The following is a 27,154-nucleotide window of genomic DNA, read 5'->3' as shown; positions in this document are numbered from 1 at the left end:
TATGCTTTATCTTAATTAACAAAATACCCATATAGTTTTGAAATTGGGGCCATTAAATGTCTTTTTCATGATTTCGAATAACACCTCCTTCAGTACTTTCAGTACTTTGATTGATAATATCATGGTATATTATGTTCGATATATAATCTTCCAATATGATTCGATCATTAATATAATGAAGCATTATTAACATGCCTGCAGATATAAATGTTATTGCAAATTGGAAACCTAATATTTTCCAATAAATAAATGGTGTATATATGTGATGCATATATATTCTTTTAATGATCAATTAGTTTGTTAAAGTGTCTGCATTGATCAACATAAAATACATTATACAATACCATGATCAATAATTGATAATTAAATTTGAAATATGTATGTAGAAGAAAGAATATAATTATCAGGGATTATCTCTGGACTCTTGGTAGCATTTAATTTTTATACAGAATGGATGTATGATACCTTCATCAACACAACATTTAATACAATAGGTGGGGACCTGATGTTGTTTTAGTATTTTATGGATGCAGACACAGAGGCAGACAGAAGATATTGGATGGGGTTGAACATTGAGCTGCCAATATGAGTTTTGAAAAATTACCTGTACAAATTTTTATAACATCATTCAGCGTTTTTTTGTGTTTGATGCGTCAACATCTGACTATCTACTATTATATATAAATGAATTTGAAAATTAATTATATTCAATCATTATCAATTTTCAATAATCATCTTTAAACTAAAATACTACTGTACATGCAGGGGAAATAATAAGTAAATATCTTTAAAAATGTGCTGTAATTTTCCATACTGACGAATCAAGAAGAGCTTTAAATATGTTTTTCACCACGAAAAGTTAACAATATTTTGAGAAATATGGAATGCATATATCACAATTTACGTGTACAAATAATAATTAAGAGTTCAAAATGACTTTTGGCAGTAAATCAACCACTGCAAAAATCATACAGTGAAATGTGGACTTATGCATTAAAATCCTTAAAGATGCTCCACCGCTGACAAATGATAATTTTTCACTTTCAAAAACAGGAGTAGACAATTTAGTGTTTTTCTTCAGTTACCAAAGTTACTTACGTTACACCATTACCACCATTGAAAAGTTTGAGCTTCTAATTTTACTTCAAGTTAAAAATATGAAAAATAATTAATTGCATCCGTGGCACTATATCCTATATGGAATGAAGAACTGATTGCTCATGCACCAAAGGCAAAATAAATTATTTTATATTATTTTTCATGTTAATTAGACATATGTATACACGATTAAACACCAATTATTGTTCAAGTGATAAATATCATTTATGCTCTGTCGGTGGTGGAGCATCTTTAAAACTAATTAAAAAATTGAATGTGGATGTGGTCTACAAATTCATTTAACATTTTCACAGTGTTATAAGTAATATATTGTGAATAGACTTCTGCAGTTATGTTTTCATTTAAACCTGCATAGATCAAAAACGTCGAAACTTCACTGTGCATGAATTCTGAATTGTAATTATCTTTCAATTTAAATGTTTTTCACAGCATCAAACCTTTCACCCGGCTATGGACCATATAGCTTTAAGTTTTTGGAAGCATATATATATACATGTATATACATCAATAATTCAATCCTCAGTATGTTTTTACTGGAATTGTACAAACCGGGGGGATAAATAAGTGTGTTATCTAGGGGGGGATACATATATGATGACCATGCATGCATAGAAAAATTATCTAGGGGAGATTAGTGAAATATCTAAGGGGGATACAAATTTGATGGCTATCCAGAAAATATATCTAGATAGAAATTAGTGTAATATCTAGGGAGGAAACATATTTGAATGCCATAGAAAAAGTATCTAGGGGGAGATTAGTGTAATATCTAAGGGGGGATACATATTTGATGGCCATAGAAAAAGTATCTAGGTGGAGATTAGTCTAATATCAAGGGGAGGGGCACATATTGGATGGCTATCCAGAAAACACTAGATAGAAATTAGTGTAATATCTAGGGAGGATACATATTTGATGGCCATAGAAAAAGTATTTTGGGGGAGATAAGTGTAATATCTAGGGGGGTACCTATTTGATGGTCATAGAAAAAGTATCTAGGAGGAGATTAATCTAACATCTGGAAAGTATACAAATTAGATGGCCATAGAAAAAGTATCTAGGGGGAAATAAGTGTAATATTTAGGGGGTATAAATATTTGATGGCCATAGAAACAGTATCTAGGAGGAGATTAGTCTAATATCTAGGGGGGATACATATTTGATGGCCATTGAAGAAGCATAGGGGGAGATTAGTGTAATACAATGTATTTTTTGGGGGGGTTACATATTTGATGGCCATCAAAAAAGTATCTAGGGGGATATTAGTGTAATATCAAGGGGGTTTACATATTTGATGGTCATCAAAAAAGTATCTAGGGGGATATTAGTGTAATATCAAGGGGGTTTACATATTTGATGGTCATCAAAAAAGTATCTAGGGGGATATTAGTGTAATATCAAGGGGGGATACATTTTTTGATGGCCATCGAAAGAGTATCTAGGGGGTATTAGTGTGATACCTAGAGGGGATACATATTTGATGGCCATAGAAAATGTATCTATGGGAGATTAAATATCAAGGGGATAAATAGTTGATGGCCATCGAAAAAGTATCCCCCCTTGATATTAGACTAATTTTCCCCCTAGATACTTTTTCGATGGCCATCAAATATGTAACCCCCTTGATATCAAAACAATCTCCCCCTAGATACTTCTTCTATGACCATCAAATATGTATCCTCCCCTAGATATAAGACTAATCTCCCCCTAGATACTTTTATGATGGCCATCAAATATGTATCACCCCTTGTTATTATACCAATCTCCCCCTAGATACTTTTTAACGGCCATCAAATATGTATCTTCCCTAAATATAAGACTAATTCCCCCCTTGATATTACACTAATCTCCCCCTAGATACTTTTTTGATGGCCATCAAATATGTATCCCCCCTTAGTATAAGACTAATGTCCCCCTAGATACTTTTCTATGGCCATCAAATATGTATCCCCTCTAGATATTACACTAATCTCCCCCTACATACTTTTTCGATGGCCATCAAATATGTATCCCCACTTGATATAAGAATAATCTCTCCCTAGATACTTTTCGATGGCCATCAAATATGTATCCCCTCTAGATATTACACTAATCTCCCCCTACATACTTTTTCGATGGCCATCAAATATGTATCCCCACTTGATATAAGAATAATCTCTCCCTAGATACTTTTCGATGGCCATCAAATATGTATCCCCTCTAGATATTACACTAATCTCCCCCTACATACTTTTTCGATGGCCATTAAATATGTATCCCCACTTGATATAAGAATAATCTCTCCCTAGATACTTTTTCGATGGCCATCAAATATGTAGCCATGCCATGAAAAATGTTTTTGCCACCTAGATATGACTCTTAAATCTCCCCCTAGATACTTTTTTGATGACCATGAAATATGTATATCCCCTAATCCCACAGTTCGATAATACAAGCATTTCCCCGAATATTTTCTTTACTCCCCAAAGACATATCCAGCTATAGCTATATATAGCCAACATGTATTTAAATATATTCTTATTTCAAGCTATAGATATTTTATAAAGGAGGTGTTGCATATATGGTGAAAAATTCGCCAACGATAAATTTTTGATTTTTGAATTTAAATTAGTTAATTGCATTAATAATTATACATATATGTCCATAATACTTAAAACCATATTAGGAATTGCATTAATACATATATGTCCATAATAAAAACCTGATTGGGCCATTATTATGAATACAGCGCCCCCTACATTAACACTGGTAAATTTAAAGCCCATTGGGCCTATGACCTGGCATAAGTCATAGTAAAAACACTTAAATCTCGTTTTTGTTGTGATTGAAAATACCACATAAAAATGCCTTTTTAACGACATATCATACTTGGATGTATCCAATATCATTCTATCACAAATCAAACGTAAATATCAAATATGACAGAAAATACGACTTTTTGAAGTTTTTTTATTTTTTCGTTTGAGCAACAGAATAAGTAAGGCATTACTTGAGGTACCATAAAATTTTGATGGTTTATAATTATATTCAGATTATCATGCGGGGTGAGTGGTTGTCAACGCATTAAACAGTGCTCAAGGAGTTTATGAATCAGATGGCAGGTGATGGGATGTGCCTGCGGGGCCGAGGGATTCTTAGTGCTCACGCTGGGTCCGAAGGGCCGGTGGAGCTTATTGTCATGATGGACGGGCGCGGCGTCCGTGACCGTGGGCATGTTAATGTGTCGTGGGCTGTGTGGGGGGTGGGCGCCAATAGGGGAAGAGATTCTATAGAGGTAGAACCTTGAAGCATCACTACACGGCGGATACTAGTTGTCCTAGGCGAGAGATCATGCATCGATTGTAACCAAATCTTGGCCACAAACGATTCTCGTTCTTGTGTGTTTAAGGGGGACACGAGAACTTGGGGGGGGGAGGGGCGACGGGGGGGGGAATGTTGCGCTGCTGAACGCGGGGGCTCTTCGGGAGTAGTTAAAGGTAGCGTGGGGTTCTCCCATAATGGTCAGGCACGGAGGAAAAAGGGATAGGAATCGATGAGATCAGGGATGTGCTATAAATCTTGCCTTACCCTTAGGACCAGGAGGATATGTTTTTACTCACTGACAGGTCTATTGTAGTGCCAAAATTGGGCCAGATAAACTATCTTTCCACATGGGGAGGGGAGACCAGTACTTGTATAGATTACTCTTGGCTCGTATGCTACCCCCTAGGGCGCTATGAGGGATGGGTGCCCAAATAGGGGGAATTACATAATATTAATCATTCAAACTTTCCTTCCGACTAAAAGAAACTCCAGAACCTGTATTTCAAAACAGATGTGACACCTGGCATTAACTAACCAGGCGGATCCTGTGTCTTGCCTCACAAGGCACCATCATAGGGCATCTTGTCATAGCGCTGTGACTAACACGTCAGACGACTCAAGAACGTCTATTGAATGAGCTCCTAGCGTCAGCGCTCACATATCTAATGTTGTTTGCCCTACACAGGTATTTTCTCCCCAAAAACAGTGGGCTAGAGGATACGACATATAGTGATCAGGTTCCAACCTCTTGGCATGAGTTATATTGTAGTTTCTACTCTCAGACCGCACGCGACATCCACTCAGATGGTGGCGCTATTTCCAATCGCCTTTCCGTGCCGTGGGTCCCGTCCGTCCCTTACCCTTTCCTCTCCGTCCGTCGCCTTAACCAATTCTTGTTTACCACCCCCTCGCGACTATTTCTTCAGAACAAGCTGCTAAAGGGATCTTTTTTCCAAATTCATATGTAGGTTTATCCCCAGCACAGACCCTTTGTTGTTGTTCAATATTGCATTTTGGGACCGATCCGATCGGGCCCCTCAACAAGATGGGCTGACAGGGCGGCCATCTTGGATTTTGATGGTTAAAGTTTGTTACCGCTATTTCTCAAAAAGTACTGAAGGGATCCTTTCTTAAATTTCATATACAGGTTACCCTAGGGCCCTAGTTGTGCATATTGCATTTTGGGACAGATCGGTGTACAAGATGGCCGACACAGGCGGCCATCTTGGATTTTGATAGTTAAAGATTGTTACCGCTATTACTCAAAAAGTGCTGAAGGGATCTTTCTCAAATTTCATATACATGATCCCTCTAGGACCCTTGTTGTGCATATTGCATTTGGGACCGACGATTGGTGAACAAGATGGCCGACAGGCGGCCATCTTTGGATTTTGATAATTAAAGTTTGTTACCGCTATTTCTCAAAAAGTACTGTAGGGATCTTTCTCAAATTTCATATACAGGTTCCCCTAGGACCCTAGTTGTGCATATTGCATTTTGGGATCGATCGGTAAACAAGATGGCCGACAGGTGGCCATCTTGGATTTTGATAGTTAAAGATTGTTACCGCTATACTCAAAAAAACACTGCTGAAGGGATCTTTCTCAAATTTCATATACAGGTTCCCCTAGGGCTCTAGTTGTGCATATTGCATTTTGGGACCCGATCGGTGAACAAGATGGCCGACAGGCGGCCATCTTGGATTTTGATAGTTAAAGCTTGTTACCCGCTATTACTCAAAAAGTGCTGAAGGGATCTTTCTCAAATTTCATATACATGATCCCCTAGGACCCTTGTTGTGCATATTTGCATTTTGGGACCCGATTGGTGAACAAGATGGCCGACAGGCGGCCCCCATCTTGGATTTTGATAATTAAAGTTTGTTACCGCTATTTCTCAAAAAGTACTGAAGGGATCTTTCTCAAATTTCATATACAGGTTCCCCTAGGACCCTAGTTGTGCATATTGCATTTTGGGATCGATCAGTAAACAAGATGGCCGACAGGTGGCCATCTTGGATTTTGATAGTTAAAGTTTGTTACCGCTATTTCTCAAAAAGTGCTGAAGGGATCTTCAACTCTCAAAATTTTCATATACAGGTTCCCCTAGCACCTAGTTGTGGCATATTCCATTTTGCGAGCATTCTTGGAGAGACCGATCGTGAACATAGATGCCGACAGGCAGCCATCTTGGATTTTTGATATTGTTATGTAAAGTTTGTTATCGCTATTTCTCAGAAAGTACTGAAGGGATCTTTCTCAAAATTCCATGCATAGGTTCCCTTGTACTATAGTTGTGCATAGGACTGATGCGCACAGGACGAGATGTGTAATGCCTTTCGGGACTGATCGGTAAACAAGATAGGCAACCGGCCGCCATCTTAGATTTCATTGTTGAAGTTGGTTACCACTATTTCTTAGAAAGTACTATAGCGATCTGTCTCAAATTTTATATGTAGTGTGTTTGAAAAAGTTTGAAAAGCAGGGAAAAGATCCCTCTTTCCATTTTCAGACATTGATCATTCTTTGGTGGGCGCCAAGATCCCTCTGGGATCTCTTGTTCATTACTGTTTTACCATGTTTTATTGCGTTAATAATAGTCAGACATGGGCTGTTTGGCTTAAGAATGAAATCCTAGTTATCCATAACATGTTTATGACATCAAAACAACAGCATATTCTTTTGAGAAATATCTAAGGTCAACATATAAGTTACACCGATATACGTTTTGCTTAATGGTATATTTGCTTATTTATAAGTAAAATAAACCCATGATGACCACAAATAGGAAATACTTATGACAAGTGGTGTAGGAAATATTTGTGATATTGACCTTATTTTGCTTGATGACACAACATATTGTCTAGTTCAATATATGACCCTAAAATTAACATTTTGTGAAAAGTGCTATATGATATATAGGCAAAACTAGGTCAAAGGTCAATATATATGTCTGTTTGTCCGAACTGTGGTACACCAACTTACATGGGATACGTTTTACTCAAGTATGATTCATGATAGAGCCGAGAGAAGGACAGTTTTCGTTTAACATTTTTAAGTCTCAGGACTCTCAGTACTTAGATATTGGGTAAGAAATAAAGGGGGTAGCCGTACAAAAGTGCAAAAAAGTCGGCATACCCAGTGATTCATCAACACAATATTTTCATGAGTCAATAAATTATATTCGAAGATGTTTTTGATTGCTAAAATTTTAGGGTACTCAGGGTTTGTCATTGTTATCTAAGGAATTAATTAAAAACTAATGAAATGAAATTGCTCTATTTTCATGAAAAAATTAAGAGCAAAACTGGAAATTGTAAGAAAACCCCAACAGATATGATGAAGAATTGTATATCATTAAAAAGATAATACGAAATGCTATGTTATTACACCAAAATAATTTATCTTTGGCTTTTGTATGCCTTAATATGATACATTAAAGGCGCACAAGTAGGAATCGGCCGTAAAAACTTATAAAAGGTGGCGCTGTATTCGCAAGATTAATCTATTCATGGAATAAGTACTGTTCCCGATATGTATTATGTGCCGATTGATGTAATATTTGCGCCAAAAAATAAAAAATCGATCCTGGGTGGCCATGCAACACCCTCCTTTTCCCTCTGATGACCACTATAATTATAACTTATACCTCCCCATCCTGATATATTGTACAATTTTTGACCATGCGCACATCCTTTTTGATACTATAAGTATATCTCCCTGAGATGTTTTCAACAAAATTGTAGATTTTATTTCCAGATCCATGCAACTATATATATATATATATATATATATATATTTACATGTATGCATACATGTATATAGTGTGGGGTACACTCAGTGTGGGGTACGGAAAAAGCCCCCCCTGACAAAAGCCCCTTAAGAAATAAGCCCCTAGGACAAAAGCCCCTCCATACTAATGAAATAGAGGACAAAAGCCCCTTCATTTTTCAAAAAAGATTAAATTAAAAGATATAGTAAAAAAAAATATATACTTTCTTGTATATTTTTTTCTTCAAATATACATGTAGTTCAAAATAAGACACAATGTAATAATTTACTGAATTATTGGGATTTTACTAAAAAAAATTGATAAATTGATTTAAGGTAGCTCCATACTTTTGGAAAAAACCCATGTCATTTTTTTCTAACAGGTCTTATTTTTCCCTTGCATTTTTCATGTAGATTTCAAATCTGTAAAGATAAATGGGTGTTCTCGAACTACTTTTTTTTGAGATATTTGAGCTCGAAATATACCATCCAGTTATGGAAATTTGCTGAAAAAATGAAAAAATTTCATAAATTAGTGTTGGGTGCTGAGTTTCTGTAATATTATTTTACATCGAGTGAGAAACAGTTATACCAACTTTATGTCTCGATCCCTGTTGATGCTTTTTTGTCCCCGCGTTACGATGCCAGACTTTTCACGGTCCGGTGCCGGGGATATACCTCAACGGCCGGGTATTAGTTATTTTTTAAACAAATGCTAACTAATTTTTGTGATCTCTGTATTTCCCAGGGACCGTTTTATACGTAATTACCATGTTTTGCCATATTTTCGCCCGTAAAAAATCAATGAATAGGCCAAAAAGGAAATGCTAAACCCATGTCAATTTTCACAATATTTGTATATGATATGCCCAAGGTAATATGTTTTTCAAATATCATATAACAACACGGGGTCCTCGGATCAAAATTTCACAATTTTGTAAGCTTGAAGTTTGTAACTCGCAACCCTACCCCCATTTCATCTAGTGCTAAGATGGGTTATATTTGACTATTTTTTGAAAATCATGCCGCAAAAAAAAAAACATTCCACATCAGTTCATACGTTTTTGTGATATTATATCTGGTTTATGTCTGTTTGTTTTTATGATTTTCTCCAAATTGGGTGTTTAAAAAGGAATCCGTATGCGATTTTTTTAAAATTCCGGATTTCGGTCCGGCCGGGTCCCGTCTTATGATTTATAGTGACGAACGGCACTTCCGGTGTTTAAAAATCCATTCCCATTTACGACAGGGACCGCAAAAACCTCAAGAGATAGCATATAATTTTCACTTCACTGCTTTTATTTGATTTATTTAATGATTTTAAACATTCAATATTATATGTAAAACAATTTTCCCTTATGGAACTGGGGCCCGCGGTGGCCGAGTGGTTAAGATGTCCCGACATATTACCACAAGCCCTCCACCTCTGGGATGCGGGTTCGAATCCCATGTGGGGCAGTTGCCAGGTACTGACCGCTGGCCAGTGGTTTTTCTCTCCGGGTACTTCCCGGGCTTTTCCTCCACCAACAAACCTGGCACGTCCTTACATGACCCTGGCTGTTAATAGGACGTAAAACTAAACAAACCAAACCCCTTATGGAAAAAATATCCAAGTGTGATGTCGTGGGCGTATCGGAAACCATTCTGGAATTCAAAACAACCTCCGCAACTTCCGGTATAGTGTCAAATGAATTGGCGCGATTTTCAAAAGTATGGACCTACCTTAATGATTTATAGAAAAAATGTAAAAAATTATATTGATGTTAATATAATTATGACACTATATGATAGAAATATTTTGTAATTAAACATACTTTCCTAATTATCTATATATATAAAATCAATGCAAATATCAAGCTGTTGGCCTGGTAGGTGTATTATTAGAAAGAAAACATTAATGGCTTCTTGTATATATAACATTCTAATGTCTATGTAAACATGTTTTTTTTTATTCTTTCTTTGATATCAATAACTCAAAAAATTAAAAGAATTCAAATGATCACATCATAATTATGCATTTTTGTTATGTTTGACACTCTTCTCTAATATTACCAAATTATTATGTATCAAATAGCGAATAAATAAAAAAAAAAAATAGAAATAAGAAAAAAATACATTATTTTATAAAGAAGGGGCTTTTGTCCGGAGGGGCTTTTATCCTAAGGGGCTTTTGTCCTAGGGGCTTATGTCCGGGGGGCTTTTGTCTGGGGGGGCTTTTGTCCGGGGGGGGGCTTTTGTCCTACACTCATATAGTGTATATCCTTTTATAAAGTTGTACATATTACAACTGCCATACCATTTTACACTTATTCACTCATACAATGATTTGCATTGTATTCATCAAATTAGTAAATATGTTATCTGAAATATATATGACAAATTTTTTGGGTTTTTTTTTTCCAGATCCAAAATCAATGTAATCAATCATTGGTACATATAATATATATAATATAAGCTTATAAATGTGTTTATATCTATATAACAAAGGTATTGATCATTGAATAATCCTAATTTATATGCATTGAAAATATGTATACAATATCTCCTCTCTTTAAGACACAAATATATATATATATATTTATAGTTTTAAACATATGTTATAAAACATAAATAAATTGTGTATCAATTTGCAAGCACAATAAAATCATGGGATGATGTACCTGTACAGGTAAACATTTGATAATACCACTGTGTACAGGTGACTAGCTACAGTGTATCTGACAGTCCCTATATATAGACACACCTGTACCTGTCCCTCCCACCTTTAATTAGGTAGTTATAAATAATTAGGTATTACCTGACCAGGTGTAATTGGCACCTGACCCCTTGTAGGGAGTGGGGTTTAGGTCTTCCAGACCTTTTTTTGGATATGTGACTTGAAGACCTCAAGTGTAGTGCTTTGTGCTGATCATGAGCCACCGGGAGGATGATCCATTGTTTAATTGTGTGTGGGAAAAATGAATGTTTGAATATATCCTTGGTGGCAGTTATGTGAATGGGTGTGATTGTCTGGTCCTGAAGTCTGGTCAGATTAAGAATTGACTATATGTCTATTGCCACATGATGGTGTATGATTATATAAAATAATATTAAATGTGTCCTTGTTCTACATGTTTGTAATGATCATGAGGTCCAGTTGATGTTTTCCATTATGTCTTGTACAAAACTTCTTTTATATGTTGTGAATTTATCTGGAGATTTCATTTTAAGAATCCTAGTGTCTTGTTAGCATTTGCAGTGATGTGTGTGTCCCATCGTAAGTTATGAGGTCATCTGACCCGAAGGGTCGGGATGACCTATTGTCATCATGCACAGTCCGTCATTGTGCACTGTCAGCTGTGTATAAACTTTTCATTCAAACAACTTCTTCTCAATAACCCAAAGCCCCAGGGTACTGATAATTTGCCTATAGCATGCTGGGATAAAGGGCTATCAAGTTTCTTCAAATGAATGACCTTGACTGTCATTCAAGGTCACAGGGGTCAAAAAGGATAAAATCTTTAAATGACGTCTTCGTAAGAACCAGAAGGCCCAGGGTACTGAAATTTGGCTTGTAGCATGCTGGAATGAAGGGCTACCAAGTTTGTTCAAATGAATGACCTTGACCTTCATTTAAGGTCACAGGGGTCAAAAAGGCTAAAATCGTTCAAACATATATGAATAACTATGAGGCCTAAAGACCTGATATTGGTTCCATGACATGCTGACATGAAGGGCTATCAAGTTTGCTCAAATAAATTACCTTGACCTTCATTCAAGGTCACAGGGGTCAAATAGGCTTAAATATTTAAACAACTTCTCAAGAACCGAAAGGCCAAGGATGCTCATATTGGACGTCGACCTGCAGCATGCTAGGATGAAGGGCTATCAAGGTTGTTCAAATGAATGACCTTGACATTCATTCAAGGTCACAGGGTCAAATGAGCTTAAATCTTTAAACGACTTCTTGAGAATAACTAGAAGGCATAGAGATCCGATATTGGGCCTGTGACATGCTGGGATGAAGCGCTACTAGGTTTGTTCAAATAAATGACCTTGACTTTCATTCAAGGTCACGGGGGTCAAATTGGCTAAAATTTTTTAATGACTTCTTGTGAATAACTAAGAGACCTAGAGACCTGATATTGGGCTGGTAGCATGCTGGGATGAAGGGCTACCAAGTGTGTTCAAATGAATGACCTTGACCTTCATTCAAATGTTACAGGGGTCAAATAGGCTAAAATCTTTAAACAACTTCTTCTTAAGAACTGAAAGGCCCAGGTTACTCATATTGGGCTTGCAGCATGCTGAGATAAAGGGCTACTAAGTTTGTTCAAATTAATGATCTTGATTGTCATTCAAGGTCACAGGTGTCAAATAGGTTGAAATGTTTACGACTTTTTGAGAATAACTAGGAGGCCTAGAGACCCAATATTTGGCCTGTCACTTGCTTGGATGAAGAGCTACCAAGTTCGTTCAAATGAATGACCATGACCTTCATCCAAGGTCACAGGGGTCAAATAGGATAAGATCTTGACATGCTAGTATGAAGGACTACCATATTTGTTTTTTAAAAAAATGACCTTGATCAGGGGTTTCAATATCGAGGCGGTATCCAGTACCTTTTGCCGGTTAAACCTGGCTGTGGTACCGCCTGATTTGGGCTAAATTACATTAGATAGCATACAGATGATATAGAAAAGTACCCCCTGAAATTGCAATTTGTACCACCTCCCCTGAAAGATAATGAAACCCTGCTTGATCTTCATTCACAGGGGTCAAATTGGCTAAAATCTTTGAACGACTATATATGTTGTATTATGCCAATAGTCAGATGACCGTTAAGGCCCATGGGCCTCTTGTTTTGTATATGATGCCTAGATATTTGCAAGATGTTACTTGTTGTAATTTGTGGTTGTAAAGATCTTCTTGTAAAAAAATAATTTAAGTGCATCTTGTGTGTTGTGTATGGTTTTGTATATTATGCTGCCATCTGCAAAGAGTCTGAGGGTGCTGTACATGTGTTTGATGTATATTGTGGGAAGTCATTTATATATATAAGGAAAAGTATTGGGCCCAAACAGGTTCCTTGAGGTACTCCTGATGTAACTGGTATTTTTAGGGCTTTTCATTATTTGTGAAAAGACCTATTGTTTTCGTTAAGTTTCTTATTCTTATTATTCTTATTATTATTCTTCTTCCTGTTTTTGTGAACGCTCTATCAGTCAAACGGTAAGACATAGGATAAAAATGATTTCAGTATGTGAAAATCACGTATCTGAAGGTGTTCCACGAACAAAATTAAGTAGGTCAAAATTTCCAAAATGGCCGCCATGACGTAAAACCTAAAAAACACAAAATCTGTTATAACTCAAGAATTATGAAAGCTATTTCAAAACTGAAGGTATTTTACTGTAGAGAATGGACATATCTAACTTTTACCCAATACATGTTTCCACAAAATATGTCTTGTTAAAAATCTCGCTATGAGGTCAAAGTTTACCAAAAGTGACTATTTTTATCCCCTGCCCAACGAAGTTGGCGGGGGATATACAAATGGGTTCCGTCCGTCCGTCCGTCCGTCCGTCCGTCGTACGAATGGTTTCCGGAGCATAACTCTAAAACCAGTAGAGATATTTCCACGAAACTTCATACACACATTGGTCTTATGGTCTAGTAGTGCCTTTTGCTATTTTTAGGTTTTCATTTTTTGCATTTTTTCCGTAACCATGGAAACATTGCTGAAAATATCATATTTTTGTACCAGGTTCGTTTCCGGAGCATAACTCTAAAACCAGAAGAGATATTTCCACGAAACTTCATAGACACATTGGTCTTATGGTCTAGTAGTGCCTTTTGCTATTTTAAGGTTTTCACTTTTTGTACTTTTTTCTGTAACCATGGAAACATTGCTGAAAATGGCAGATTTTTGTGTAAGAATCGTTTCCGGAGCACAACTCTAAAACCGGCAGAGATATTTCCATGAAACTTCATAGACACATTGTTCTTATGATCTAGTAGTGCCTTTTGCTATATTTAGGTTTTCACTGTTTGTGCTTTTGTCTGTAACCATAGAAACATTGCTGAAAATATCATATTTTTGTAGCAGGTTCATTTCCGGAGCATAACCAGCAGAGATATTTCCACTTCATAGACACATTCATTTTATGGTCTAGTAGTACCTTTTGCTCTCTTTAGGTTTTCATTTTTTGCACTTTTTCCTGTTTTTTTTCCATACACATAAATCTCCACAATCAAACTTACTTTAGCTTTGATATCTCCATTGGCGGGGGATCTGAATGACTATGTCCTTGTTAGATTTTTTTTTATTATTCATTTTCCCCCCAATTTTATTCAATACGTTGATTCAGTATGTCATTCTAAAGATTTTAATGTCTTCAAATTTAAAGGCCCACTACCTTTCCGGAGCAAAATTTAAAGGTTTCTAAAAATCACAGATAACATAAGAAAATATATATCGATGGCCTAAGATGAGGTTAGAACATGAAGCTTATGCAAGATATCCTGCGTAATATATGGTAACAGTTGGGTTTCATTTCACTGTTTTGCCTTCTGGCGCAGTGATAATCAACTACCGCACGGCATTTAGGACGATGGCGGGAAACATAAGACGACCCGCGTTATGAAAATTAACATTTTATTTATTTAAATTAAATTGTTCAGAAGGTGATGATAAGTGTAGAATTACCGGTAAGTTGATAACTTTTGCGACTCTACAAAATTATCAATCTCGTTTTACATTTCCATTTTAAAAATTAAAAGCTGTTTTGGAAAGGTAGTGGGCATTTAAAATTGGTTCACTAATTAATTTTTTATGACGTAATTAATATTTAACAAAGAAATTTTGCCAATTTTCGACAGTTATATTTTAAACATCTCCTCTAATTCCACCAGTCCGATCAAGCCCAAACTCACACAAGATCTTCCACTTATCACCTTGACTAATTCTTGTTAATATGATGTTGATTCAAATTCAAATATGGCCGCAATGACGTCACTTCCGGTTTAACCTAGACAGCCATAACTCGTTAACCACTGAGCCAATTCCTTTCATATTTTTATATGTTATGTAGAATAGTATACTGAGAAACTTTGTAATTGTACATTTTTCTCTAAAATGTCATATTCCGGTCTATCATTGACTCATAATGGAAATTCGCCGTTGTCGGTGAAAATCACGATACATCTTCTTGTCAAGTTCTACATGGTATAGAGGCTTGCTATTAAGCATGAAGGATGCTGATGTAGTTGAATATCAGTTTAGAAAAAATAAACGACCTTGACCTTTATCCGAGGTCACAGAGTGCTTGTGATTGTAGAGCTATGATTATGATCCAGTGAAAATACAGCTCATTTAGACAGCCGTAGTTCGTTAACCACTGAGCCAATTTCTTTCATTTTTGGATATGTAATGTAGAATCAAAAATAAAACAATTAATTTAATTACCACTTTTCTGAAAAACGTCAACTTCCGATTGGAAATAAGGGACAAAGTTCAAAAATGCATTTTTTCGACAAAATCTTTAAAAAAATCTTTTTCTCAATTTCTAGAAGGCCTTGAGACCTAATATTAAGCATGAAGCATGCTGACATAAATGCCTACCAAGTTTATTAATGTGATTGACCTATATCAAAGCGCACTCGGGCTAACAATCCTAAAATCTTCAAATGACTTATTGTAATGTTCTGAAAGGCCTAAGACCTGGTATCGGACTGTTGGTACGTTGAAACTAAGCGCTACCAAGTGTTATATAAATTACCTTGAACGAAGTAGCTTTTAGGTGAAAAGCCCGTCAAATTGTCCCGGTGACAATTTCTAGTTATTATTCTTATGCTTAGGTAGTTGTCTATCAGGTTTGAAAAAATAAACGACCTTGACCTTCATCCCAGGTCACAGAGTGCTTGTGATTTTAGAGCTATGAAAATGATCCAGTGAAAATACAGCTCATTGAGACAGCCGTAGCTCGTTAACCACAAAGCCAATTTCTTTGATTTTTGGATATGTAATGTAGAATCAAAAATAAAACAATTAATTTAATTACCACTTTTCTGTTGTACGTGAACTTTCGGTTGTAAATAAGGGTCAAAGTTCAAAAGTGCAATTTTTTGACAAATTCATTAACAAATCCTCTTTTGAAATTCTAGAAGGCCTAGACACCTAATATTAGGCATGTAGCATGCTGACATAAATGCCTACCAAGTTTTTTTAATATGATTGACCTTGACCTATATTCAAGGTCACAGGGGCCAAAAAATCTAAATTATCCAAATGACTTCTTCTGAAGTTCTGATAGGCCTAGATATCTTAGATTGGGCCTGCAGGATGCTGAAATAAAGGGCTGACAAGTTTGTTAATATAAATGGCCTTGACCGGAATAACTTTAAGGTGAAAAGCCCGTCAAATTGTCCCGGTGACAATTTCTAGTTTCTGATTATTTCCCTTCAAGTACAACTGTTCGGGTGCGGTGTGATAAGAAATCTGTAATCCATGTAAATGTTTGTCCTGTGATACTGTAATATTTGGAGTTTGTATTGTAGGTGTTGGTCTGGGACTTTGTCAAATGCTTGGCCAAAGTCCATGATGATGATGTCCATTTGGTTGTTGTTGTTATTGTTTTGTGTTAACTCGTGTATAAATGTGATTATAGTTGTGTTTTACATAGAGTACATGAACCTTACAATAATAAAATTACTCTTTTATCTTTAATTTTATTTTCACAATTACCAATACCAAAAAGGGTTTTTGGCTTTTTGTCCGTGTCCGTCCGTTCCGTCCTTCCTTCCGTCCCTTTTTGGATCGTATCGGTCAAACAAAAAATGGCCGCCAGGCTGCCATCTTGGAATTTGATAGTTAAAGTTTGTTATCGCTATTTCTCACAAAGTACTGAAGGGATCTTTCTCATATTTCATATGTAGGTTTCCCTAGGCTCTTGTTGTGCATAATGCGTTTTTGGATCGATCGGTCAACAAAATGGCCGCCAGGCTGCCATCTTGGAATTTGATAGTTAAAGTTTGTTATCACTACTCGATTTACAAGATGGCCGCCCAAGGAGTCCATCTTGGATTTTGATAGTTGACAAGTTTGTTACTGCTATTTCTCAGAAAGTATCTGAAGCGATCTGTCTCAAATTTTTTATATGTAGTATGTTTGCACTTTCTGCCGCATTCTCAGAAAAGTGAGGGATAAATTTCATATGTTGGTTCTCCTAGACATACTGTATATTAATCAAATTTCACCTGTACTACTGTAACAATTTTGGACGTCAACAAGATACAATACTAGTACTAATTACATTGATTTTTAGGAGACAGATTAAATAATCAAAATTCCTGTGATTTCTGTTAAAGAAAAGCCAAACAAACTCTGATGATCGATGATTGAATTCATTGTATAAATTATCCTTTAATATTTAAATATAATCACAGCACAGTCAAGCCTATAGACCTGAACCAGCTTGAACTCTATGAGATACTTATAACATGACTTGATTTTGAAGTATTTATTAATTAGTTTTTTATTCTTTTGCATTTTTTCAGATGTGGATACCTTTCTCCAGGAAACTTTAAAAAATGAAAAACTTTCCAAATCATGTGTTGAACAGCGTCAAAACCTGGTTGAGAAGATCAATAAGCTTCTGGTTGAATATCCACAGTTAGCACCCGAGAAATCTAAAGCAGGTAAAACCAGAGATGCTCAAACTGTGTAATTTAAAACTATTAGAAACTTTAATTTATCGATCTATTAATTAGCAGATTGTAAAGCATTAAATGAAGAATATGTTACATTTATTCATCCATTGCAAGTGTTTAATTTGGAACTGAAAAATAATTTTAATTGTTTACTGATGGTTTGGAAGCAGTAATATGCATACAAATTGTAAAAAAAAATTGAATAGGTTCAGTGTTTTTATGGTATACTGTTTATAGAAATGAATTAATCTGTCTGTCTATGACAGTAAAGACTATAACAACAATCAGTCCATAGCAACCAGAATCTGACAACCACCTTGTCTACCTGTCCATTATGACCACCTGTCTATACCTATCATCTGCCTATACCTACCACCTGTCTATATACATACCACCTGCCTTTACATACCATCTGTCTATACCTTCCATATGTCTATACCACGTCCTGTCTGTACCTACCACCTGTCTATAACTACCTCCTGCCTATACCTATTGCCTGCCTGTACCTATCATCTGCCTATACCTTACACCTGTCTATATACATACCACCTGCCTTTACATACCATCTGTCTATACCCACCACCTGTCTATACCTACCATCTGTCTATACCTATCGCCTGCTAATACCTACCACCTGTCTATACCTATTACCTGTCTTTACCTACCACCGGTCTATACCTACCACCTGTCTATACCTACCACCTGTCTATACCTATTACCTGTCTATACCTATTACCTGTCTATACCTACCACATGTCTATACCTACCACCTGTCTATACCTACCACCTGTCTATACCTATTACCTGTCTTTACCTACCTCCTGTCTATACTTACCATCTGTCTATACCCACCACCTGTCTATACCTACCATCTGTCTATACCTACCATCTGTCTATACCTATCGCCTGCTAATACCTACCACCTGTCTATACCTATTACCTGTCTTTACCTACCACCGGTCTATACCTACCACCTGTCTATACCTACCATCTGTCTATACCTATCGCCTGCTAATACCTACCACCTGTCTATACCTATTACCTGTCTTTACCTACCACCGGTCTATACCTACCACCTGTCTATACCTATTACCTGTCTATACCTACCACATGTCTATACCTACCACCTGTCTATACCTACCATCTGTCCATACCTACCACCTGTCTATACTTACCATCTGTCTATACCCACCACCTGTCTATACCTACCACCTGTCTATACCTACCACCTGTCTATACCTACCACCTGTCTATACCTACCACCTGTCTATACCTACCACCTGTCTATACCTACCACCTGTCTATACCTACCATCTGTTTATACCTACCACCTGTCTATACCTACCACCTGTCTATACCTACCACCTGTCTATACCTACCACCTGTCTATACCTACCACCTGTCTATACCTACCATCTGTCTATACCTACCACCTGTCTATACCTACCACCTGTCTATATCTATCATCTGTCTATACCTACCACCTGTGTATACCTACCACCTGTCTATACCTACAGTCTGTCTATACATACTGCCTGTCTATACCTATAACCTGTCTATACCTACCACCTGCCTATACCTACCATCTGTCTATTCTTACCACCTATCTATACCAATCATCTGTCTATACCTACAACCTGTCTATACCCACCACCTGTCTATACCTACCCCTGTCTACCTACCTGTCTATACCTACCACCTGTCTATACCTATCATCTGTCTATACCTACCACCTGTCTATACCTACCACCTGCCTATACCTACCATTCTGTCTATACCTACCACCTGTCTATACCTAACACCTGTCTATACCTTACCACCTGTCTATACCTACCACCTGTCTATACCTACCACCTGTCTATACCTATCATCTGTCTATACCTACCACCTGTCTATACCTACCACCTGTCTATACCTACCACCTGTCTATACCTACTCACCTGTCTATACTACCACCTGTCTATACCTACCACCTGTCTATACCTAACCTGTCTATACCTGTCTATACCTACCACCTGTCTATATACCTGTCTATACCTACCACCTGTCTATACCTACCACCTGTCTATACCTACCACCTGTCTATACCTACCATCTGTCTATACCTACCATCTGTCTATAACTTACACCTTATACTTATACTAATTTAGTAACCACATGCAATTGGCTATAACTTCCAACTCCACTTTACACCAGCATTAAATCATTTATGGAAACAAAGTTAAAAATATACTAACAATCTATACATTCCTTTTCTCTTTGTGAAACCTTTGCAGAATGAAACATTTTGTGATATACATCTCTAATGAATTAACAACATTGCTCAGCACTGATCTGTTCTTTGTGTATTTATTCTATGTTGTACTCAACTTCTAGCTTCAAATTCTTCTCCGTCCACATGGTCTGTTTGGAAAAATAGGCTGTCAATGTCCTTCCTTGGTAAGAGTCTGTTTCATTGGCTGGCGGTGCATGACAAAAGCCAATCGGGAATCATATAACACTTCTTCATCATATTTTTGCCTTTTTTAATTTCTTAAATGTTATATTAATGGTATTTTAGTATGATTGTGTGTAGTCTAGATTTGTAATTAGATACCGCTATATAGAACAAATTTGTTCTTTATATCATAGTTGAATGTGTTTGTAAACAACAATCTGTACGGTTTACAAAATTTGGATTGTTCATTGTAGTTTGATATTTGATATTTTGTATTGTTTGGTTTTTATTTAAATTTATGACTAAAAACTTCCAGAACCTGAACTTCCCTTCAGAAAAGTGTCGGGTCTCATCACCACAGAATAAAAACTCTCCTCTGAATCCCCGGCCCTCTCTCCATGTCATTGCCATCCCATAATCCAATTAACAGACACCAGTCAGGTTTTAGACAACACATGGTCACTCTATGGGTTCTGGGATGGGAATCAAAAATGCCCAATCAAGTGAATGGATATATATATACAATCGTTGGGTTATGCTTTTAGATTTTCCTAATAAGAAAGTGACACACACACATACTCTCCTAGTGATGACATTCTTATAGAGGTACTGCAAGGAATAACCTATAAAATAGCTATAGGCAAACTTTTTCTTCATTTTCTCAACTGATCTTCATGATCACATTATAACTTATCTAAGAAAATGTTTGAACCCATTTTTCCAAAAGAACATGACTAATTGCAGGGGGAAAATTTTGAAACTTTTGAAGATCTGTAAATTAAAAAACACCCACAGAAGTTCACAACTGATAATAGCATTTTTAGGGCTGGGTATTGGAACAGCTGAACCGATACGATACATGATACGTATTGAAGATATTTTTCATGTTAAAATTGTTACTGATACTGTGAAAACTAAAGACATATTCTGAACAAAATAGTTGTTTGCGAGTCATGCCAAATGCAATTACAAGTTGTCATGTGCTGTGCTAATCATGGTTACGCAAACACATTTCTGGTGTATCTAAGTGAGTCTGAAGCTTGACCCTTAGCTTCCTATCAACAGAATATGCTACAGAAATCCTTTGTCCAGATTGTATATTAAATGACCTTTAACAGATATTTTCTGTCAAAAGTTGTGAACTATGGTAGTATTTAATTTTTGAACGATACAGCAATACAACAGCATGTTGCTGTATCGGGAACCGATACGTTGTTAAATATCGGTACAAACCAGTATTTCGTTATACAGATCCAGCCCTAATCATTTTACATATCCAACCAACAATATTGATGTAGTAATGGAAGCAAAGCTGGCTACTCAGGTCTATCTTTCACATCTGGGTTGAAGAGATTTCTTTGATTACCTATTGTCATATCCTTTAGTAATAGCTGATCGTATATATGTGTAGATGTACAAAAAACATTTTTTCTGAAAAGATTCAAGATGGGCGATGCAGTTGTTTCCAGTGGTCTGTGAATCAGTGTTGCATATACATGTAGTTATAGGTATATTTCTGACATCTTTCAATTTTCTACTTACTCCATGAAACAACATGCTTTCAAGGTTTGTTCCATTTCCAGATTTCCTAGTTGTATCTGCCTGCACATAAACCAGTACATGTGCATGAGAACATCTGTTCCACAATGCTCACACAATTATCCCTTGTTTTCAGCTGGAACCATTAACAATGATTTAATGCATTTTGATGGATTTTTTCCCTTCTCACACTGTATATATATATATATAGCATTTTGTACTATCATGGCTGCTTTTTGTTTAATTTATCAAATGACAAAGGACCTCTTTCACGATCAGTGAAAATTTGCCTACGAAACAATTTTAATAAAATCAATATAAAAGTTATATGTAGCAACATTAGAATGAACATTAATTGACACGGCTGAAAATATCACTCAAAATTTGGCATACCAGGTATATAACTGCAATTTCATTTGTTACTATTGACCTACAAATTTAATTGTGATCATGCATGATATGTAGTTACAGGTGTAATTATTCTCTTGAGATGATGGTATGACATACAACATTATTTTGATAGCATTTTGGACGAAAAAAAATAACCCTCACTGTTAATACTCCTAGAGTCATGAGCATCTTAACATGTAACTTGTATGGCTATATGGTTTTCATGGGTTGACTTCAGTGTGTTACTACTATATAATTTTTGGTTTTAATAAAACTGGTTCATGGGCATTTCTATAGTTCGTGAAGCAGGTCCTTTAAATATTTTTTCTGTTTTTGTTTTTACTATAAAATTGAATGAATATTCAATTTCAAAAATATTTAACAGTCAGTGGTTGAATTTGATAGTATAAACCCCGTTGATTTCCCAAAGGGCTAAACCTTATGGATTTCAAAATACATTGTGTTATAGTATACAGACCGTCCCTCTTTGAGCAACTGCTGTCCGTTGCATGTATAGATACATAAAACAATGTTATGTACAATGTACCTTTATTTGCACATTCAAATGAGACGTTCCGCAATGTTTACATGTATCTATTTTGGTAGTGATCAGTGGTGAGTCTGTGATGAGTTCTGCTTACCACATGATAGTCATAGAACTACAACCTTATTTGTATTATTTTAACAGTCTTAGAGTCGTACGCGAAATGGAAAAGGATATGTAAGATGACATCATCATATCATTGAGTTGGATAATGTTAGAACCAAACGACGCTAGCACGTACCTAGTTGCTTTTTTGTTGTCATCACGGGGGACAGACAGAAGGTCCTGTAACGTTATCTACTGTGTAACGGAAGAGTGTAGAAGTGCCATACAAGTGTACGTTTGGTGTAGTATGTTTCGAAACGTATCATTTGAAACTTAATACATACAATAGTATCTTTACCGAAATACTGTGATAATAAATATCTCTAATATATATTGAAGTGTTGGATTTGGAACAAACAATATATAAAATAAGGCTAACCATTTAGTGATAGCGGTAAACGTATCTACTGTAGTGGGTCCTACAGTTTTATGTGTACATGACCTTCGACAACGGAGCCGTCCGAATACATCTTGAATCTCCAAGAATCCGGGAAATAATGACATGTGAAACTATGTAAACTTCCGTTATATTTCTAGAAATATCAAAACTGAACTGATTAATGTAGAACTCCAGTGATCGACAAAATTGAAAGAAACTCTCTGTTTTTTCACACTTCCGCTTGAGACCACAGGCCGGTTTGAAATCGGAACGCCCGCGTCAAAACTACCTTAAATTTCCTGAGCCTCTAATTATGAATAGAGTAGCCGTGTGAATCATCTCGAAGCAAAATGATTTAAAAACCCAAACTGCATTGACTTCATGGAGTTTTTTTAACAACAGGTAAATAAAACCAAAATAAAGACTGGAAAATATTGTATGTTCCCGCACTATCGAGAGTGGTCTGTTCCAAATGCCGTGAGTTCGAACCAGAACGAAAATAAATCGAATTTATAGTTACTATAAACCCATTTATCATTGTTTGAATAACTTTGAAATAAATTTCAATATCACATTGTGATTGTGATGGAGTTATCTCCCCCTGTACATTTTGTATGTACTTACTTTCCAAAGAGAAGTAACTTTGATAGACCACGATGCAGAAGTTGGTATTTTGTTTCACTTACTTTGAAAACATGGTATGCAAACTGTTCACCATATTTCAACAATTAAATGTGCAATTCAATATGTATGAGGTTGTAATGGTAGAGATCCTATCGACTTGTCATCTCCACATGATGTATAGATATGATTTGTTAGCTCACCTGGCCCGAAGGGCCGGTGAGCTTATGTCATGGCGCGTCGTCTGTTCGTCAACATTTAATTTAAATCGCTACTAGTCATAGAGTTCCGCATGGATTGTGACCAAATTTGGCCACAAACATCCTTGGGTGAAGGGGAACAGAACTTGAATAAATTTTGGCTCTGAACCCCCAGGAGCAGGAGGGGCGGGGCCCAATAGGGGTAATAGAGGTAAATCCTATAAATCGCTACTTGTCCTAGAGTTCTGCATGGATTGTAACCAAATTTGGCCACAAACATCCTTGGGGGAAGGGGAACAGAACCTTTTATAAATTTTGGCTCTGACCCCCCGGGTGCAGGAGGGGCGGGGCCCAATAGGGGAATCGTTATATATATCATCATTTATATTGTGCCGTGTTACTAAAGTTAAGTTTATCTGTATGTAGAGGTCAAAAAGTCTATTTTACCACCATTGTTCATGCTCAACAGAGGGGAATTAAATGATGTACATATACAAATACTGTCTTGTTTAAATTTGTGCATGTCACATGATGTGTTATTACCGGTAAATACCAGATTAGCATGTTACTTTTGACTTGAATTTCAACAGAAAAGATAGCACTTCATCAGTGAGATATACCAATAACTTCTTTTGTCACTCTGTAAAAGCAGCAAGTCACCTGTCATGTCTATATATAACTATATTTACCTGTCTATAACTTATCCCTTGTGTAGAAACATGAACATAGCCTTATAACTCTTCAGTACATATTACATATTGCTGTGTAATAAAACTCCCAAGGTCAGCGTGGCAAGGTCACATTATTAAAGGTCAGCGTGGCAAGGTCACTTTATCAAACACTTGTATCATATTAATCTAGTTATGGATAAAAGGTTACTACAACTTTTAAACACAAAAACCTAACAAAATTCAATGTGTATAGTCACATTACTAAATTGTTTAAACAAAATTCACAGGTGAAGTAATCTTATTTTGATTAAAAAATTATAGACATGTTGCATGGAATGTATAGAAAGCGTTTCTGTGGTGATTAAATCTGTGGCGGAAATCAGTTTACTTTCCAGTCCTCAAACATTTTGGCTTGTATTGGATATCTGTACCAGATCTATTTATGTTGTCAAATGATAATCAATAAACTTTCTAAGGGAAATTGTCACAGATATCGTAAAAAACATGTTTAAAAACACCAATCACAGAGAATAAAAAAAACAATCACAGAGAGGTATTTTTGCATTACCCTACATAGCTTGGAACAAACTTGGAAGGATGGAAATATGTATACAGAAAATTTTGATGTTCCTTTAAACTTGTTTTCATAATTTTTCTGGATAGTTTACTATGAGATTTATAGTTCAATAAAACATATGTTCCTTGTGCTACAGATATTGACAAAGGAGATGAGTCGACTCGTACAGGAGGAAGCTCTACAACCGATGACGGTGAGGATCCTTACTCCGACCAAAGTAAGTACTACCAAGGGTCAAGGTCACAGAAATATTATATTTTCATGTGAGGAAGCTGAATAAAGTTTTTTTCTCAAACGATACAATCAAACAAAGCTATGCTGTTCACATTGACATTTTCTTCAATTTTGTGCATGTTTTATATGTATATGGATTGGTTTATCCTTAGTACTTCGTTACGTTATATAATGTTTGGAGGTTTTTAATGGAGTCGTGTGTAATACACGCCTGCCATCATGGAATCACTCTGGTTTTCAATGATCCCCGGAACACTATACCTTGGTAATCCTATCGACAGTTTCCGGAACTATGGGAGATAACTTGACACTGTGTATTGCAACGTACGTTGTGTATTGTACAGCAGCCTATACCGAGGTTCTCCATTTATCACATGTTTCAGTCACATTCATGTTTCAGTCACATTACAATTTCCCACTAAATTACTTTAGACTTATTTTTAATGTTACAATAAGGTATTAATTATTCTCACCGAAAGTGTGTCTCAGTATCGGTACTTATACTAGTGAGTACGCTGCATCTGTTAGCCTTACTAACCTACGGCAGACTAACTTACAAACCGCGAATCTAACAGTAACAGATATACAAATGGGTTCCGTCCGTCCGTCCGTCCGTCCGTCCGTCCTTCCTTCCGTTAACATTTCTTGTTACCGCTATTTCTCGGAAAGGGCTGAAGGGATCTCTCTCAAATTTCCCATGTAGGTTCCCCTAGGGCCCTTGTTGTGCATATTGCATTTTAGGACCAATCGGTTAACAAGATGGCCGCCAGGCCGCCATCTTGGATTTTGATAGTTAAAGATTGTTACCGCTATTTCTCAGAAAGTACTGAAGGGATCTCTCTCAAATTTCACATGTAGGTTCCCCTAGGGCCCTAGTTGTGCATATTGCATTTTAGGACCGATCGGTTAATAAGATGGCCGCCAGGCCGCCATCTTGGATTTTGATAGTTAAAGTTTGTTACCGCTATTTCTCAGAAAGTACTGAAGGGATCTCTCTCAAATTTCACATGTAGGTTCCCCTAGGGCCCTAGTTGTGCATATTTCATTTTTGAACTGATCAGTTGACAAGATGGCCTTTAAGCTGCCATCTTGGATTTTGATAGTTAAAGTTTGTTACAGCTATTTCTCAGAAAGTACTGAAGGGATCTCTCTCAAATTTCACATGTAGGTTCCCCTAGGGCCCTAGTTGTGCATATTGCATTTTAGGACCGATCGGTTAACAAGATGGCCGCCAGGCCGCCATCTTGGATTTTGATAGTTAAAGTTTGTTATCGCTATTTCTCAGAAAGTACTGAAGGGATCTCTCTCAAATTTCCCATGTAGGTTCCCCTAGGGCCCTTGTTGTGCATATTGCATTTTAGGACCGATCGGTCAACAAGATGGCGCGCCAGGCCACCATCTTGGATTTTGATAAATTAAAGTTTGTTACCGCTATTTCTCAGAAAGTACTGAAGGGATCTCTCTCAAATTTCACATGTAGGTCCCCCTAGGGCCCTAGTTGTGCATATTGCATTTTAGGACCGATCGGTTAATAAGATGGCCGCCAGGCCGCCATCTTGGATTTTGATAGTTAAA

The 27,154-nt window shown here is 36.5% G+C and overlaps 1 protein-coding gene across 2 annotated transcripts in view; it reads left to right on the top strand.

The window, feature by feature from the left end:
- The window catches only part of LOC138316062 (src kinase-associated phosphoprotein 2-A-like), a 56,955-nt gene that overhangs the window by 13,659 nt on the left and 16,142 nt on the right, over positions 1-27,154 (top strand). Inside the window, exons 2-4 of one of the 2 annotated variants that reach the window (XM_069257539.1) lie at positions 17,730-17,870; positions 20,259-20,321; positions 25,482-25,562. In XM_069257539.1, the coding sequence (XP_069113640.1) occupies positions 17,730-17,870; positions 20,259-20,321; positions 25,482-25,562 (285 nt within the window). The remainder of the gene's footprint in view (positions 1-17,729; positions 17,871-20,258; positions 20,322-25,481; positions 25,563-27,154) is intronic. The other variant, XM_069257541.1, reaches the window with a different exon arrangement.

Source organism: Argopecten irradians, chromosome 2 (genome assembly GCF_041381155.1).
Source record: "Argopecten irradians isolate NY chromosome 2, Ai_NY, whole genome shotgun sequence".
In the NCBI taxonomy this organism is placed as follows: domain Eukaryota; kingdom Metazoa; phylum Mollusca; class Bivalvia; order Pectinida; family Pectinidae; genus Argopecten; species Argopecten irradians.
The sequence above is the reverse complement of the archived record's forward strand: the minus strand, read 5'-3'. Positions and strand labels throughout refer to the sequence as shown.